A 19,967-nucleotide genomic window follows, 5' to 3' on the forward strand; every position below is an offset into this window, starting at 1 on the left:
ATAATATGCTAAAGAATATCAGCGATCCTAGTGATAAAAAAAGCCAAACTTTTACACATTAAAATTGTCTGAAAGAACAAGTCTTAAGTATGAAAACAGTCTTTCCAAATAAAAAAGTTTCTTCCAAATAAAAAACTTGAACGGCCATTGCTGTAGATGTGTGCATATACAGCTTAGGGAAACTGAAGACTAAAATAAAATCCAACTAGAAAATAAAATTTAAAAAATTTATGTGTAACAAGTGTATTTCTGAGGTCAGTTGATCAGCATTTATCTTAAGCAGTATCAAATATACCCAAAATATTTAAGTAGGCCAATTTAGGTTAAAACACAAAGATGAATGAGATATATTGGGGGAGACAGATACGGATGCAAATATAAAATCTTCAACGAAGTAAGTTCTATAATGAAAGAATATTTAAGATATTAGTGGTGCAAACAATATCGATTTGATAGGCTCACAGAGTTTGCTATGAAGATAATTTTTAAAAATATAATTGGTATGTAAATTCTGTCTCTAAAATTCCTTAGTTTGTTAGTTATCCATTAGAAAACTTGAAAGTTATTTGTTTCTTTCAACTTTTATTGTGAAAAATTTAAAACCTATTCAGGGGCTTCCCTGGTGGTGCAGTGGTTAAGGATCCGCCTGCCAATGCAGGGGACACGGGTTTGAGCCCTGGTCCGGGAAGATCCCACATGCTGTGGAGCAACTAAGCCCGTGCACCACAACTAGTGAGCCTGCGCTCTAGAGCCCATGACCCACAACTACTGAGCCCACGTGCCACAACTACTGAAGCCCACGTGCCTAGAACCCGTGCTCCGCAGCAAGAGAAGCTACCGCAATGAGAAGCCCGTGCACCACAACGAAGAGTGGCTCCCGCTCACCACAGCTACAGAAAGCCTGCACACAGCAAGGAAGACCCAACGCAGCCAAAAATAAATAAATAAATAAATGTATTTTTAAAAAAAACCAACCTATTCAGATGTAGAGAGATTATAGTATAATGAACCACCATGTACCCATCACCCAAGAAAGCTTCAAATTAATGAAAACCTGAAAAGCTTTTTAAAAACATGAGTTTCAGGTTCAGAAAGTTACAAATTAATTAACTGCCCTAGAAAAATAACATCTGTACAAATATGAATCCAAATGTACATACCTGTGATATACTTTGAAATTTACTAGTACCTCTTTTTAGTATCTTTGTATTCAAGCTCCATTAGTGAATGTGTTTTAACTTTGTTATGTGTGTGTTATTTTAAACAGTGTGCAGTATTTTATAGTATTGCCTTTTAAGTGTGAGCATAATATCTAGAGTAACAGTAGAATGATATTTCTTACCTTCAGTGCTGAGAATCAATTTGTTTAGTTGCTGCCAGACATTGTGAAAAGTGACATCATATCAAATAGAAATGAAATAAAGCTTCCGTGTATTTAAGCTGCACTGTCAGATACGCCCTTTAGAATCTCAAATCTTCAGAGGTGTGTTATCTAAATCATGCACTTTTTTGGGTTTTTTATAATTCTTTACATTAAATTCCTTATACCAGAATTCCTATTTCATCTCAAATTTTGGTTATTTTGTTCACATTATTCTTTAGATGCTATTAAGCTACAGCTGGTTGAAGCAGGCCTGGTGGAATGTCTACTAGAGATTGTTCAGCAGAAAGTGGATAGTGACAAAGAGGAGGATATTGCTGAGCTCAAAACCGCTTCAGATCTAATGGTTTTATTACTTCTTGGAGGTGAGTTGTAATTTATGCCAACGAAAGAACATGACTGTCAGATATTTAAAAATTTATCGTCTCTTTTATAAATACTATATTAGGCATTTTCTCATTTTCCTGTCACATTTAATCCTGTTGATGTGATGGTTTTGAAACCTTAAATACATCTTCCAGTATTTAAAGAGCTGTCATATAGAAGAGACAGCTGTGGCACCAAAGGACTAAAAGCGAGATGGCTACTTGGGACTTAGACTAGAAAAATTCTAAGCCCTTTTGTCCAGTCTCTGCTAAAAGTTTATTAGAAAAAGAGTCATTACTGGGACTTCCCTGGTGGTGCACTGGTTAAGAATCCACCTGCCAATGCAGGGGACACGGGTTCGAGCCCTGGTCCAGGAAGATCCCACATGCCGCGGAGCAACTAAGCCCATGAGCCACAACTACTGATCCTGCGCTTTGCAGCCTGTGAGCCACAACTACTGAGCCCACGTGCCACAACTACTGAAGCCCGTGCGCCTAGAGCCCATGCTCTGCAACAAGAAGGCACCGCAATGAGAAGCCCGTGCACCGCAACGAAGAGTAGTCCCCACTCACCACAACTAGAGAAAGCCTGCGCGCAGCAACGAAGACCCAACGCAGCCAAAAATAAATAAATTTATAAATTTATTTCAGAAATAGAGTCATTACTTTTTCCTTTGTGAATTATAGATTATGAAGTATCAATATGTGATTTCCCAATTGGGTATTCAGTTAAGAATAGGGATATGTTACTTCTAAGTATTTTCCTCTTACCTGTTGCATTTACCTCTAGATGAATCCATGCAGAAATTATTTGAAGGAGGAAAAGGTAATGTGTTTCAAAGGGTACTGTCTTGGATTCCATCAAATAACCACCAGCTACAGCTTGCTGGAGCGTTGGCAATTGCAAATTTTGCCAGAAATGGTAAGCATATGAGTTCATCCTTATTAAATCAGACCTTCTGTATTTTTAAATTTTGCTTTGCCATAACGTATACTAAACCGAAAACAGTTCAGAAGCGTGTGCAGTATCTGTGTGTAATACTACCTTAATTTTTCAGAAATCTGAAATACTAATATTGACTTTCCCAACAAATTACATATTTTATGCAATTCAACTAAGTTCTAATAGTTTAAAGGTCATGAACAGTGATTATGACGTCTTTCTTTTGAGTACTGTGTACTTCAGAGATGAATAAACTTGAGTCCCATTCTAATAAACATCTGATCTGGGAGGATATACTTTTTTGCTTGGTGATTTTATTTTGGATTTAAAAATCTGAGTATTCATTATTGTGCCTCATTTATAGTGTTACGCCTATAAAATCTAAGCATGGGTGATCCTCTGGTTTAAGATAGAATATTTACTTAAATAAAATTTCAGAGGCACCAGACCTCCATGTATATTTCTGAAGGCTGACACTTCTGCTATTCCCTCTAGAAACTTATACTGTGTCTAGGAAATACAAGTTATTTTTGTTTTTAATTTGATTTTATTTGAGTATTAACTCTTGTTATAGCATGTTATAATAGATGACTTATTCCATTTTTCCTTCCTTCCTTTTGGGGACCATCATTAACTCCTTAATGATGAAATTAAGACTGGCAAAATATTGATAATTATTGAAGCTAAATGGGGGGTAAATAGTAGTTCATTATAATATTCTCTCTGCTTTATAAATGTTTCAGAAATTCTGTCTTTAAAAAATAATTTAAATATCAGCCATGATGACAAAATGTAGAGTACTGTCACTGTAACGTTCGCAGAACGCTGGCGTACTTCACTATAAATGGAAACTATTGGAGGACATTTTAAGCATGTGTTTTCTACTTACTCATCTTCTGAGATATTATCAGGAACTCAGCTAGAGACTTTTTTGGCCAGTTTTTTAAATTTTGGCCAGTTTTAAAAATTTTATCTATTTTGAGAATCTTATAATCGGACTTCTCAGTCAGTAAACAAAAAAATCTGTAAATCTGTTGTAAGAAGGAGATGGAATTCATTTTATTTTCCTATAGCTCCATTTTCCCTAATGTAGATAATGGGCAGGCATCAGTTTTACAAAATATTTATAGATATTTGTAAAGAGGGAAAAAATGTTTTTTGTTGTTATTTAGATGGAAATTGTATCCATATGGTAGACAATGGAATTGTAGAAAAACTTATGGATTTACTGGACAGACATGTAGAAGATGGAAACGTAACTGTGCAGCATGCGGCACTAAGTGCCCTCAGAAACCTAGCCATTCCAGGTAAGACTTAAGAATGGGAGCCAATGAGATTTATTCTAAAAGTCATCTATGAGATGGGGTGCTTTGAGACAGTTGTATCAGTAGCCTCTTTATTAGCTCAAATGCTTTTATCTCGTTCTCAGTGCAGTCCAATATTTTTATCTATTATTTAAATGAAATTCGTGGTTTCAGTCATAGAAACTGCTCTGAAACAACATCAAAGCCAAGGTCAATAGCTCAGAAAGCAATAGTGCCTACTGTACAGCACAGGGAACTCTACTCAATATTCTGTACTGACCTCTATGGGCAAAGAATCTAAAAGAGAGTAGATATATGTATATGTACAACTGATTCACTTCTCTGTAAGCGGAAACTAACACAACATTTTAAATCAACTATACTCCAATAAAAATTAATTAAAAAAAAAAAAAGAATGGGAGCCAACTGTGTAAGAGATAAAGATCTGTCGTTTGGGGAAGATACTTATGTGATTTGTGGACCTGCCCTGACCAAGAAAAGAAAAATAGTCTTCAGATTGCTTACATTTTTCTTACTAATAAATGGAGATCATATGTTAAAGAAGTTTTCTGAGACTATACAAGCATAATCTTCCTTTTTCAGATTATTCAAATATTCTATTACTTTTTGTGAACTCCTAGATTTTCATCATATTGTATAGTTAAGATTTTTTAAGCATCTTCAGCTGAGGTAAGATAATGGTATCAATTAACAGACTCCCTTAAAGAATGACTTTTAAGAATTCTTTTTCTCTACGAGCAGACGTACAATTTTTTTAAATAACCTTAATGTGTCTTTTTGGATTACAAGTCTTTTGAAATCACATTATCACGGGAACTAATATAGGATATAGTTGAAACTATCCTTTTATTCTACTTTCTAAAGGTAAATTTCTGATTAGGTAAAATAGTATAACTATATGAAAATGCAATCTATATAAAATCAATTTGGCTCATGTAGCAGATTAATATTGTTTATTAATGTCTATAATATCTATATTAACAGTTGGGTCCAGGACAGAGGTAAAAAGAAACATTTATTAAAGTTGAGGAATTGTGCTTTTCATAAATAAGAAGGCAACATTGTCAGATTTCCTTTACAAATTATTAGTTTATGATTAGATTTTAAAAGCAAGTAAGTGTGATTTTGTGTGTTGTGCTCCTGTAGACAAATAGGATACTTATCCCCTAGCCCTCCCATTCCCAGTCCCATTCTTGAAATTAACAGAAAAGTAACAATGTTGTTTTTAAGTAGACAGATATAACATGGGGCCTTAAGATAATAAGACACTCAAAAAATGTATATTGAATTGAATGATTATCATCAAAAATGCTATCATTTTAATCAGTGTTTTTTTTTTTTCTCTCTCTCTAGTTATAAATAAAGCAAAGATGTTATCAGCTGGCGTCACAGAGGCAGTTTTGAAATTTCTTAAATCTGAAATGCCCCCAGTTCAGTTCAAACTCCTGGGAACATTAAGAATGTTAATAGATGCACAAGGTAAGAGAAATGCTTTCTCAAGGTGCATTTTTGGTATAATAGTCTTAATGTGACTCTAGTGGAAAAAGGACCTGTTTTTAGCTTTCAGAATTATGTAATCATAAAGATAAGTAGCAAATAAAAGGCAAAAAGAGATTGGTTTTGGAACCCCCATTCATTAATTTCCATGCTTGTTATAATTGACTTTCAATGGAAATTATATTGCATTTCTCTTTATTAGTACATATAATCTGATTTTAGGTTGATTTATTAGTGGTTCTTGAGGGGTTTTTATGTTTTGGCATTTTCTATACCCTTTCTTACCTTGTAAAATTATCAAGTTTCAATACAGTGACAGTCAAAATTTTTTTAAATTTGTTTTGCAAACCGGGAGATCATTTTTCTGTTTATAGAAACAATAATGAAAACCAATCCTTGGGATGAGTTACATTTATTTGCTTATTTCTAAATTCTAAACCTTCTCTATACTGATTCCTTAGAGTACTGCTCAAAATTCTTCGGCACAGTTTTCCAAAGCACTAACAGACTGCCAGGCTGAGCCAAAAGAGTATAAAGTTGTTTATTTTGTTTTTGTATAAAAGTCCACAACTGAATAGAAAATCTCAATAGTCCATCAGATACGGAATATTTGCAGTTCTTGCTTTAATAAAATTGTTGTGTTCTGTTTTTAGACCTGTAATTTTCCTCCACACTCTTACATCTTTACCGGTTACTTCAGTTGATCGCCTATCAGTGATTCATTCATTTGTGGTTTGCCTTCTTTCCTATAGCAGAAGCTGCTGAACAACTGGGAAAGAATGTTAAATTAGTGGAGCGTTTGGTGGAATGGTGTGAAGCCAAAGATCACGCTGGTGTGATGGGGGAGTCAAACAGACTGCTCTCTGCCCTCATACGACACAGTAAATCAAAAGTAAGTCCTGGAGGAAACCGTTCATTTATTTATGAAACAGATTAAAAGAAGATGGCAAGAGAAAAAGCTTAAAAGTAAAGGTATTCCTTGACTTGTGTAAATCTCCTTCGTATAAAGAATTGACTTCACCATAGTAACTGTTCCAGCTGGTTGGCCACAGGAATGTTCCTCCCCATCAGATGCTACCTCTTGGCATCTTTCCCTGCAGCAAAAGCAGCTGTTAACTTGGACCTTCCTACTACCTGTCTCACCTATAGCAGCCTAAAATCCCATCCATTTTCACTGATTGTTGACAAGATGGAAAGTATCAAGAAAGCATAGCAAAATGAACTCCTGTGGTAGTCCTTTTACCTCTTCATCATAACTGCTCTGTCAGGCCCACTTGTTCATTTCACAGTCAACATTTTGGTACTTACAGTGTAAATATTATAAAATACAGTATGACTTTCAAGAATTAACGGTCCAGTGGGAGGGCAGATATAAAAACAGCATTAAAGCCACAGACTCCAATTCAGATATAACTTAGAAGACAGAGAGACCAACTGTCTGGGCATCACAGAAGGGGTCATGTTTTAGATGTTAACTGGGAATCTCTCAGGAGGAGAGTGGGAAGAGAAAGCATAGAAAGGCCTCCAAGCAAAGACCACAGTGTGTCAGCAGCACAGAGATCTATAGCAACATAGTCCGAGAGGAAAACTGCAAGTAAAGCAGTATTGCTGGAGCAGAGTGTGTAAAGACAGTGACCAGAGAGGAAGAGAAGAGGGGATCAAGATGAATTACGTGCCAGCTTAAGGCGTATGAATTTATCCTATAGAGAATTAGGAAGCTCCCAAAGGATTTTAAGCACCAGGGTGCCATTATTTGGTTTTCATTAGAAAGACGACTCTAGGGCTTACTAAGGGCAAGGAAAGCATAGTTTTTCAAAAATATACGTGCGAGATGGTAAAGGCCTGAATTAAGGTTTTGGGTTAAGCAATTTGAAGTTGCTGGTATTCAACCATTTTGACACAAAGAAACAAGTGTCGTGTGGTTCAACCTAATAGAAGCAGTGAGGATGGAAAAGAAGGATTTGAGAAAGATATGAGTGGCAGAATTGACAGAATTCAAAAGTGGGGTCCAAGGAGAAGGAGGTTTTAGAGAGCATTCCAAGTTTGGGGCTTAGCACCAGGTGGGGTAATCATGCCCTTCCTGAAAATAGAGACTATGGGAAGAACTGACATTCCCTAACTTGCTTACTGCCAAATCACTCTTCTATCCTTTTCAGAGTCTTTACCTAATTCTTTGCTCCATTCTAGGAGAATTCTTACCAGTGGTTTCATTTAGGCAAACCATAATTCTGTTAACTAGATTGCAACAAACAGAGCCATGTTTTGGCATCTGAATTTGGAACTCTCAGATAAATTCCTGTTACTTGTGGTGGTTAGGCCAACGAAGACTTGATTAATCCATAATATACCTTAAGTTCACTAACAACTAACAGAATTGTATAACCAAACCATTAGCGGATACAAAAATGTGTCCACAGGAAGATACATTCCATCATCTTAAATAACCAAATCTTAGAACCAGAGCTATTCAGATGCTGTAATATTGAGATCTGAGGGTTTTGAGGCTTTTCTGTGGGTTTCATTATCACAGATTCCCTTTCCCTTATCTAATACCATACTCCCTCCCCCCAGAAGTTTTCAAATAAAATACCCATTAAGCATCCATCACCATGTAGGTTCTTTGAAAAGACTTATGAGAAATACGGGATGGTACCTTTCTAGATATGTGTGTGTGTGTGTGTGTGTGTGTGTGTGTGTGTAATAAAAAACAATTTGAAATGATATGGGATTGTAACTTTATAGTTACATCATAACTTTTTTACAATTCAGTACCAGATAGGCTACTTTTTCCTTTACATATGTTTCGTACATTTGAGATTATACTGCTACTAAGAGGCAGTAGGAACCTTGATTCATAGATGTTAATGATTAGAATACAAGGTGTGTTATTTGAGCTCTGGATTAGAATTTAAATTATTTTTAAATTTAACAAACATTAAAGGAATAGATGATTCTGTTTGAACAGCATTTCTCAAAATATGTTCTATCGAATAATAACCCCAAGAAATGTTCCAAGAAAAAGGGTTTCATGGTCAGAGTAATTAGGATAATAGTGCATTCCCTTTACTTGCCTTTAGAATTCTGTAGAAGCTCTAAAGAAACTTCCTTAACTTTAGCTATTTAACTGTGGGTCTTTTTTGCAAGAGGCATCTATTAACATTCCACTGGACATACTTTGGAAAATGCTGCTCTGGAGTAAGTTTTTAAAATAATTAAACACTAGGTACAAATTTGTTACATTCCTGTATATGCTTAACCAACTGTTGTGAATCACAGCTCTGTCCTTATGTTATTCTTAAACTTTGAATATTCTACTCCTTTTAAAGTCACCCTGAATTCTACCTTAGAGTCCAGTCCTCCAAAAGTTCGCACTGATGCATGGGGTTTCATGCTGGCTTAGGCCTTTCAGCCATATATGGTGTATCCTTGTGCTCATGCCAATAGGTAAAATTACATCTTCCCTCTAAAGAGTGCCCTAGGCTACGACTCCTAACCAACTAGCTGGACCTTCTGACTGCAGATATCAAAAACAGAGAAAGAAATATAGTTTGCCTCTACAATAGGAAAATTAAAATTCCCTTTTATCAAAGTAGGCAGTTTTCTTTAACCTGTAAGAGTAAAACATTCTTCATCAGTATCAAGCTAAAAACTTGTTTAAACAAATGTACTTAGTCATTTGCTTATTTATCCAACATTTACTTAAACCTATACTGAGAGCTTTGATGATACAATATTAAAAAAGAAAAATTTTGGTAGGTGATTCAGTAGCTACACCGGCCTACAATCTTATAAATCGATTATCTCAAATTCAAGCCTGTCTCAAACCATTCCATTGTAACAACATTGTTATACAATCTTCAGCAGTCTTTAGCTGGATTTATCTCAACAGTTAAGAGCAAACTGACCATAAATGCTAAATATGTGAGACTGTTAACATAGATAATTTGCCTTAGTTATATATGTACCAACATTTAGCTTTCCATAAGAAAACTCCTTGAAAAATAGGATTACGAAGTAAAATATTGTTTTAAACTTTGTAAAGCATTATAAAATATTTCCAAAATTCTTAAAGACGCTCCAGAGATATCTAAGGTTTAGAAGGATTACCCAGAGAAAACGTCTCATTATATCTACAGTTTACTTATTATAAATGAAATGGTTTCAGAGAGGTTAAAATAATCTCTGGATTAATTTTAGAAGTGTATTGGTTAAAATTATTTTTAATTCTCCAGATGAACCTTCTTGCTCTATGGAGTGGTGCTAATATTCTTTTTTTTTTTTAATCTTGAAGTTAAAAATATAACTTGACAATACATTCATAGAGCCCCTTCAGATCACATTAAATGACTCCCTCTGCTTGGCATTATGATGAATTCAGTGTGTATGCTTTTCCATAGACCACAAATGGTTAGAAACAAGACCTAGCAGTCAAACTGCCTGGATTGAATCTTGGCTTTTTACCATTTAATCCCTGTCTGATTTGGGGCAAATTCCATAACTTAATCTAAGCTTCCGTCTCTTCATCTATAAACTGGAGATAATATCTAGCTAGTGGGATTTTCTGTGAGGATAAAAATGAGCTACTATCTGTAAGTTACCCAGTGTATAAGTGTTGTTCAGTGTATAGGTGTTTCTCCATATAGGGTAGCTGTCAATAGTAATAATCCTCTTTTGTCATATGACACAAGTACAATGCTTCATTTATCTTTTATCCCCCATTCTATAGGGCAAAGTGATTCTGTAGAGTAGCTACTCAGTAAGCATTTATTAAAGTAGGAGGAGAGAGGGCAGGCACTTTAAAGGACAGTACTCAGATATTCGTTCCAGAAAAGTGAGATGGAAAAGAAGCTATGCTTTGATTTAAGGGGTCAGGGTGCGGGGTGGTGATTTTTGATATTTCTGGTGTGCAAATTTTCTTCATTCATTCATTCCTTTCCCTTCTTTCTACTACAGTGGGCTTTTGAGGGTGAATCACAAAAGAGAGGATGAAATGACAGCCCAGGAACCTTCCTAGGTGACTGCATATGTATCTTGTGAATCTCTTTTGATCTTTTTTACTCAACAAGCTCCTTTGTGATATTTATAAAATTCTTTACTAATTTTAAGAATTCTGTATCAGTTTCAAATAAACTGCCTCTGAGTAAGCAGTATAAAGCAGTATATAGTCATCCTCGTCCCTTGGTATCTGAGGGGGATTGGGTACCCTCTCAGGTACCAGAATCTGTGGATGCTCAAGTCCCTTATATAAAAATGGCATAGTATTTCCATCTAACCTACACACATCCCCCTTAGACTTTAAATCATCTCTAAATAACTTATAATACCTAATATGAGGTAAATGCTAGCAGATAGTTGGAAATACAGTGTAACTACTAAATAGTTGCCAACGCACAGCAAATTCAAGTTCTGCTTTTTGAAACTTTATGAAAAATTTTTCCCCCAATATTTTCAATATATAGTTGGTTGAATCCATGGATGCAGAACGGAGGGCTGACTATATTGGGAGGCTTTCTTTTCATTAGAAAAGGCTTTAAAAGATAGTTTCTCACTTTCTAAAAAAGTTGATGCGAAAAGACATTGAATGCTAGAACACAACTGCTGTAAAAACTCAGAACTTAGACTCTATTGATTTAGAATGTTTGCTCACTAAACAAGTTTGGACTCAAAGCAAAGATACTGTCTATAAATAGTTTTCTTAAAAATTTACATAAGGTAGAAGCATAAACCCTTTTTCCAATATTTTAGCAAATTAATTTGAAAATATTTCTAATTACAGTTTTGTACCATTGAAGCTAACTTGGACAGGCTGCTTAAAATATTCAGTGCTTACTTCAAATTACTAAAAATAGTGAAAAGTAGTAAAATTACTTTTTAAATATTTTATAATTGAGGCTTTCTACTAAATCATATTTAATCCAACAAAACCCTAAGTGAGATGAAGACAAAAATGAGTACTAGAAATAAATGTACCCATTTCTTTCTATCTAGCCTTTGCTGTATACTTTTATGTGTGCTCTTCATGTAATAACTTTGTAATTATAACAAAAACCTATGAGATATACACTTACATTGTCTCAGTGTTATAGGTGAAGTCTCTGAGATGCAGAGAGAGTCAGTAGTTTGCTCAAAGTCAGTGGGATTTATTGAGTCTGGAGCCCACTGCCTCTCTGCTGCTGGAGAGGACAGAGCTGTAGGCACCATGAGAAATGAGGGAGACAGAATTTTGATTTAAGTTCTGCTCAAGTCCTTTTGTATGTAATCTAGTTTTGTTAGACCCAACAAAGGTTTTAAAAGGCTGCATACATACATGTATACATGCACACATACATACGTAAAAAGCTTCACCTGATGCATCTGAAAAAACTACCTGGTGTTATAATAAAAATTTGAAAGGAAGAACTTTTTTCATTATTATTATTCCAAGATTTATTCTCTTTTGTTGATCTCGTGGTAAGTCTTCATTTGGGGCAATGGCACTTTTATTTCTTTGACTTTGTTAGCTTCTGGGACTCTCTGTTCCTTCATATGAACTGCAGTGGTCTTTTTTGCTTAGGTAATTTAAGTTGTCATCTTTTGATGAATTTATTTAAAGGTAAAAGCTTTTTCCTTCTCTTCTGTGAAGAAGAAGAAATTATGGTTAAATGTAATGATTCATAGGGACACTGTCAGAAAACCACTCAACAGTAAATTGACTGATGGTAACGCAGTTTTTTTATGTTTAAAAGTAAAGTTTATAATTCTGTGATATTAATTTATTGTAGGATGTAATTAAAACCATTGTACAAAGTGGTGGCATCAAGCATCTAGTTACCATGGCAACTAGTGAACATGTAATAATGCAGAATGAAGCCCTTGTTGCTTTGGCACTAATAGCAGCTTTAGAATTGGGTAAGTACCCCAGTGACAAACTTATTTTCTCCTATTTTTATCTTGGATGAAAGGAAGCACAGGAGTGGAATAGAAGTCAGACAGGACCTTGACTAGAAGCATTTTGCCAGTGTGTTTCGGTACCCGTCCGGATCTGAGTATATGGAAAATCATATTCTATAGATTGTCACCATAGCTGTACTTTTTGGTTGTTCTTTTGGTAACATTTTTAGGGTAATGCTTTAAGGTTAGTTTGACTCTTAAATGATACCTCAAAGTTTAGGCACTTAGGGAATACAGAAAACATTTTCAGCAGACCTCATGGAGAAGTGAAACAAAAAATACAAGTTCAGGGTTTGCTACTCTTCCAGACATCCAGACCTTCCCTTCCATCTCTACTACTGATTCTCTCTTACTAACCTCCTCCTGTCTATCACCATGGTTTCTGTTGCTTTACAGCATTGCCTTCATTCTAAATTCTCACCTTTTATGTCACTCTTCTGTGTATTTACATTCAGGATTCCCCCAAAGCAGAGTCTAAATGATTCAGGTAGTCTCTCTCTAGCAGTAGCATTCCTGTTACTCAGAATTCTTCAGGAGAAGCTAGCATCTAGTTTATGGGTAGCAACTTTGTCTCTGGAACCAAACTCTGATACATAGTCAGCTGGGGACAATCAAAGTCACATGGCCTGTGGTAAGGCCTGAGGTTGCCTTACATAAGGGAGGACTATAGACTTGGTAGGCACGTCCTGTTCGGTTCAAAACCATTCGGGTAAATACTGTTAACTGATCACCTCAGTTCCCAGTGATGATTATTGCCCATAATTCTCACACTGGGGCAAGTGGACCCACCAACCCTTATCCCAGGAAGGAGAAGCCAAAAGATAAACATGGTATATCTCCTTCAGTGTCAGATTTACTCAGATTTCAGGTATGAGAGATTTGAATTTTTGTCCTCTTAAGGGGACAATTAAAACAATTTATAATTTAAAAAAAATCAGGTATAAGTAGGATGTAAAATTTTCTTGAATTCTAAAGAAAGAAAACATCCAGAAAATATATGTGGCTTTGGTCACTAACTTAGGTTAAAGATGCTGTGATTTCCTCCATGGTTTGGGTAGATTATGTTAGTCTGTCCAGAGGTCCAGACACCTTTAAGAGGGGAAGTTATGATGAAGAGGTGAGAGTTGGTGAGGACATTGAATACCAAATGGCGTTCATGGCTTGATTTTTAAAAATGGCTTGAAGTGATAGAGCAATTTCAGAATATCCTTGACTTCCTATCCTGGGCTGAATCTGGTCTTGTGCCCTTCATAACTAGTATCTTCTAAATAGGCTTTAATTTTGTCTGCTTCCTGATAGCTGAGCATTTGCCTGAGTCTGTTTACCTTACCACAGAACTATGTAAAATGACAAAACATAATCATATTTGTTGTTGGTTGTTGTCACCTAGTGTTTCCTAGGCTCCTTGAGCCTAAGATTTAAAAATGAGGTCATACTACCTTTTTAATATAAAATACACTTTGAAAACCATATTTTTCCAAACTTGTATCCTTACAGGCTTTTAGATATTATTAAGGAATTACTATAAAATTTTTGTACGATAATAGTATTGAAGCAACATTTTAAGAGTCCTTATCCTTTTTTTTTTTTTTTTGATAATTGTACATTCACAAGCAGTCGTAGGAAATAATACAGAAAGATCCCTTGTACACTTTGCCCAGTTTTGCCCAATGGTAACATTTTGCAAAACTAGTGTAACATCCCAATCACTGATACAATGTACCTATCTTATTCATACTTGCCCAGTTTTACTTGTACTTACTTGTGTGTATGTTATATTCATTTTATCACCTGTGTAGGTGTATCTGAGCAGTTCTAATACCACAAGGATTCTCCATTTATAACCACATTCACCTACCTCCTACACTGCTCCTAATCCCTGGAAACCACTAATCTGCCCTTCATTTCTAAAATTTTTTTCATTTCAAAAATATATAAATGGAATCATATAGTATGTGACCTTATGGAATCGGCTTCTTTTGCTCAGCATAAATTCCTAAAGAGTCATTGATTTGTGTGTCAATAGTTCATTCCTTCTCATTCCTGAATAGTATTTTGTGATATGTATGTACCACAATTTGTTTAACCATTCACGTATTGAAGGACATCTGGGCTGATTCCACTTTGGGATTTTAAAAAATAAAGCTACAATGAACATTCATATATGGGATTTTATGTAAACATAAAGTCTCATTTTTCTAGATAAATGCCTACGAGTTACTAGATAACTCCTGGGTTGTATGGTAATTTCATGATTGATATTTAAAGAAACTGACAGACTGTTTTTCAGAGTGGCTATACCATTTTACATTCCCGCCAGCACTGCATAAGTGATCTAATTTGCTCTGTACCCTCACCAACGTTTAGTATTGTCCGTTTTTTTCTTTTATTTTAGTCAATCTGATATATAGTGATATCTCATGTAGTTTTAATTTCCATTTTTCTAATAACTACTGATGATGAACATCTTTATGTGCTTATTTGCCATCTGTATTTATTCCTTGGTGAAATGCCTATTTAGATCTTTGCCCATTTTCTAAATTGTTTTTAACTATTGAGTTTTGAGGATTATTTATATTCTGAAAGTCCTGTAGTTTTACATTTAACTCTGTGATCCTTTTTGTATTAATATCTGTATAAGATGTGAGGTTTAGGTCAGGGTTTCTTTTTTTTTTTTTTGCCTATGGATGTAATTGCTCCAGCACCATTTATTGAAAAGGCTGTCTTTCCTCAACTAAATTGATTTTGTACCTTTGTCAAAAATCAGTTGTGCTTACGTGTGTGGGTCTACTTCTAGGGTCTTCTTTCAGTTCCTCTGACCTATGTGTCTGTCTCTCCACCAACACCACACTGTCTTGATAACTGTAGCTATACAGTGACCTTCATATCAGGTAGAGGAATTCCTCCCACTTTATTCTTCTTCATCAAGATTGTTTACCTCTTCTAGGGCCTGTGGCTTTCCATATAAATTTTAGTATAAGCTTATCTATTTCCTATGGAGAATCCTCTTGGGATTTTGATAGGAATTGCAGAGTCCGATTCTCTTAAAGATACATGCTGAAATACCTGTGGAGGAAATTATGTGATTATAAGATTTGCTCCAAAATAATTTGGGATGGGTTAGAATAAGTGGATAAGACTAGAGATAGAGGATACACAGTTGGCCATGATCATTTTTGAAGATGGTGATAGTACATAGTGTATCATACCATCTTTTCTGCTTTTGTATATGTTTAACAGTTTCCATAATAAAGGTTTTTAATTGCCTCATATTTAAAGGAATGTTTTAATATTGAATTTTAGGCCTAAACTCCTGAAACATCTACTGAAGATTAGATCTAAATACCCTTTTAACAAGGTCTAAATTTAATATTGCATATCTATGTCATTATTATTTATGAATCCCGTTTGAAAGGTTTCACATTATCAGTTTCTAGAAAGGGAAGTAGTATTTAGCCAGATTGTACCAGGTTCATACCCAGTGAATATAACTGATATTTCGTTTCATGTTTCAGGCACTGCTGAGAAAGATCTAGAAAGTGCTAAACTTGTACAGATTTTACACACACTGCTAGCAGATGAGAGAAGTGCTCCTGAAATCAAATATAATTCCATGGTCCTGATCTGTGCTCTCATGGGATCTGGTACGTATTTCCTCTGTCATTTGATATTCATCAACATATGGTTGACATTGACATTAAATATAAAATAATAGTAAATGGTGGCTTTGGGTTTTAAAAGCATTAGAAATTAGTTTATGGAAGATACAGGATTACTTTCACACTGCAAATACTCCCAAAAGATTCTTAATAATGACAAGTGTTATATAGCAAATATAGGCAAAAGTCAGTGTTAAAAAATTAATACCTTTAAGTTTCATTAACCCTAAAATATTTTATATAAAGAACAAATTCTGATTTTGTATACCATGATATTAGCTAAGGAGTTTGTTCAAGAAATCATTGGCATTATCTTGTTATACATTTCATGGACCACTTGAAAAGAACATGTATCCTGCTCTTATCGAGTGGTGAGTTCTATAAATGTCAATTAGATCCTTTTGTTTGGTAATGGTGTTTCTGTATTCTTGCTGATTTTCTACTCGGTCTGTCAATTATTGAGAGAGGGGTGTTGAAGTCTCCAGCTATTATTGTTGATTTGTCTGTATCTCCCTTCAGTTCTATCAGGTTTTGCTTCATACATTTTGCAGCTCAGTTGGCAGGTGCATACACCCTTCCTAGTGGATTTACCTTTCTTTCGTTATGTAATGTTCCCTTCTGTCTCTGGTAGTTTTCTTTGCTCTGAAGTCTACTTTATCTGATATTAATATAGCTACTCCTACCTTCTTTTGAATACCATTCACGTGATCTTTTTCTACCCTTTCAGATTCAATCTGCGGTATCTTGTATTTGAAGTGTAGGCAGCATATTGTTGGGTCATGTTCTTTAATCCACTCTGTCATCCCCCCACCTTTTTTTTTAATGCTTAAAGATTACATAATTTCATCCACAAAGTTGGTTATCATTATTATTACTACCATTGGTTAGACGAGGAAGCCAAGACAGTGAAGGAAGTGAGCAGGGACATTGCAGTGGTGCTGGGTGAGGAGTGGTGAACATAAATTGTCCTGTCTGGTTAGTGACAGGCACTTTCAAGGTGATGGTAACAACCCAAATGATGGGCAGTAGAGGGGCTGGGTGTCGGGAAAGCACCTCTGGTAGTGAGCCTTGATGGGCAGAGTTGCGTTTCTAGGTGGACTTTTTTGTGCACACACCAAGGGTGGATATGACCCCTGGGGCAGGCTCACCTTATCCAAGTACAAAACCAGAATGTTAGTTTACTTATATATAATGAGAAGTATGCCTGCCACTGATCTCAGAACACCCCAAGTGCACATGTCTGGCTCATTGACTCCTTCAGGGCAGACAGGCATCAAGGGTTGCTTGATGAGCTTTGATCAGAACAAGGAGAATTAAATGAATGGACTGTGTAATGGCATCAGGTCAAAGTGGTTTGATGCATCTGTCTCTGCAGTTGCATCAGCTTTGCTAAAGGAACTGGAAGCATGGAATCCCTGGGCTGGAGGCTCCATCTTTTTGGATGTTGCTGGTATGGCTCTGTCTGCATTACCCACGGTAGTGTTTTCTGTTCTATGCTGCTGTACTGACGAATGCCCCAGTAACCTCTGCTTTGCTTGCATTCCTTGAGGTAATTGTTGATCCTTTCCACAAATCCTGCTTGGGCAACCCCTCAAATGTTAAAATTCTCGTTTACAAAGAGTGCATCCATTCTCAATTTGACCAATAAATAAATGGTCAAGACACTCTTGTGTTAAGTCTTTAGTTAAGGAAGTATTTCCTTTGGTTATTTTCTGAATTTTTCTAGGGCCAGTATTTTTAGTGATGCACTGTTAGAGAAAAATAGAAATATTATTTGGGTAACTGGTAAGATTTTTTATTTTTTTACTGTAATATGATACCCAAGTTGGAGAGCAGTGGAAAACAAAAAGTTTGTGTGTTGTTTAATCAGTAAGCAAAAATCATTTACTTATTTCTTTGGGTTTTTTATTATTATTGCAGTTTTTAATATTTATTCCATTTATTTAAATTAATTTTTAAAAGTTCACCCATTTCTCCCAACCCCAATCCCTGTCCCCTGCAACCATCAATCTATTCTTTGTATCTGTGAACTTGGTTTTTAGATTCCACATATAAGAGAGACCATATGGTATTTGTCTTTCTCTGTCTCACTTCACTTAGAATAATGCCCTCAAGGTCCAGCCGTATTGTCACAAATGCCAAGATTTCATTCTTTTTATGGCTGAATAATATTCCATTATATACACACACCATAATTTCTTTACTCATTCACGTATCCACAGACATGTAAGTTGCTGCTGTATCTTGGCTTTTCTAAGTAATGCTGCAATGAACATGGGGCGCATATGTCTTTTCAAATTAGTGATATTTCCTCTGTATACATTTAGAACCACATTAGTGTTATAATTTTTGTTTTCAACCATCAAACATAATCCAGAAAACTCTTGATAAAAGGAAAGCCTGTTGTATTTATCTATATGTATTTGCTATATCTGTTCTTTCTGATGTTCCAAAATTCCTTTTTTTCCCTGTTTAGAGAACTTCCTTTAGCCATTCTTTTAGGTTAGGTCTGTTTGTGACAAATTCTCACTTCCTTTATTATTCCTTATTTATTCGTTTTCGTTGAGAATATCTTGATTTCTTTTTCATTTCTGAAAAATATTTTCCCTGTGTATAGAATTCTAGGTTGACAGTTCTTTTCTTTCAGAACATGAAAAATGTTGTGCCACTTTCTTCTGGCCTCCATAGTTTCTTATGAGAAATCCACTATCTCGCTGTTTCTTCCCTTGTAGGTAAGGTGTCATTTCTGTCTCAAGACTTTTTTCTCTTAGTTTTCAAAAGTTTGAATATGATGTGTCTTGGCATAGATTCCTTTAGGATTATTCTGTTTAGGGCTTGCTCAGCTTCTTGAATCTGTACGCTATGTCTTCTGCTAAATTTGGGAAGTTTTTAACCATGTTCCTTCAGGTACCTTTTCAGTCCCACCTTACTTCTCTTCTCCTTCAAGGCCTCTAATGACATAAATGTGAGCTCTTTAGTTATATCCCACAGGTCCCTGAGGTTTTGTTCATTTTTTTTCCAGTTTATTATCTCTCCGTTGTTCAGATGGGATAATTTGTATTGCTTTGTATTGCTTTAAGTTCACTGATTATTTCTTCTGTCTTCTCTGTCTCCTCTGTCTTCTCTTCTTTCTTCTGTCTTGATAGGCTTATCAAGCTTTTTGTTGCAGGTACTATAGTTTTGAGTTCTAAAATTTCTATTCTCTTCTTTATATCTGCTGTTTCCTTGCTGTGATCTCATTTGTTTCAAGCATGTTCATAATTGTTCAGGCATTTTCTTAATGTAAAATATACATATAATTTGCCATTTGAACCATTTTTAAGTGTACAGTTCAGTGGATTAAGTACATTCATATCACTGTGCAACCATCCCCACCATTCATCTCCAGACCTTTTTCTTCTTTCCAAACTGAAACTCCATACTCTTTAAACAGTAACTCCCTAATCACCCATCTCCCCAGCTTTTGGCAACCACCATTTTATTTTCTCTCTTTATGAATTTGACTACTCCTGGTACCCCATGTAAGTGGAATCATACAATATTTTTCCTTTTGTGTCTGGCTTATTTCCCTTAGCATAATGTCTTCAAGGCTCATCTATGTTGTAGCATGTGTCAGAATTCTATTGCTTCTTAAGGCTGAATAATGTTCCGTTGTTTGTATATCTTACATTTTGTTTATCCATTCATCCATCAGTGGACATTTGGGTTATTTTCACCTTTTGGCTCTTGTGAATAATGCCACTATGACCATGAATGCACAAATATCTGTTTGAGATCCTGCTTTTAGTTATTTTGCTTATATACACAGAAGTGGAATTGCTAGATAATACAGTAATTCTATGTTTACTTTTTTGAGGAACTCCACTG

General features: G+C 35.4%; 1 protein-coding gene across 1 annotated transcript in view; it reads left to right on the top strand.

Moving 5' to 3' along the window:
- The window catches only part of RAP1GDS1 (Rap1 GTPase-GDP dissociation stimulator 1), a 157,864-nt gene that overhangs the window by 131,611 nt on the left and 6,286 nt on the right, over positions 1 to 19,967 (top strand). The window contains exons 7-13 of the mRNA XM_065877115.1: positions 1,603 to 1,746; positions 2,537 to 2,668; positions 3,862 to 3,996; positions 5,368 to 5,493; positions 6,264 to 6,403; positions 12,273 to 12,399; positions 15,957 to 16,085. Coding sequence (XP_065733187.1) covers positions 1,603 to 1,746; positions 2,537 to 2,668; positions 3,862 to 3,996; positions 5,368 to 5,493; positions 6,264 to 6,403; positions 12,273 to 12,399; positions 15,957 to 16,085 — 933 coding nt within the window. The remainder of the gene's footprint in view (positions 1 to 1,602; positions 1,747 to 2,536; positions 2,669 to 3,861; positions 3,997 to 5,367; positions 5,494 to 6,263; positions 6,404 to 12,272; positions 12,400 to 15,956; positions 16,086 to 19,967) is intronic.

Source organism: Phocoena phocoena, chromosome 5 (assembly GCF_963924675.1).
Source record: "Phocoena phocoena chromosome 5, mPhoPho1.1, whole genome shotgun sequence".
In the NCBI taxonomy this organism is placed as follows: domain Eukaryota; kingdom Metazoa; phylum Chordata; class Mammalia; order Artiodactyla; family Phocoenidae; genus Phocoena; species Phocoena phocoena.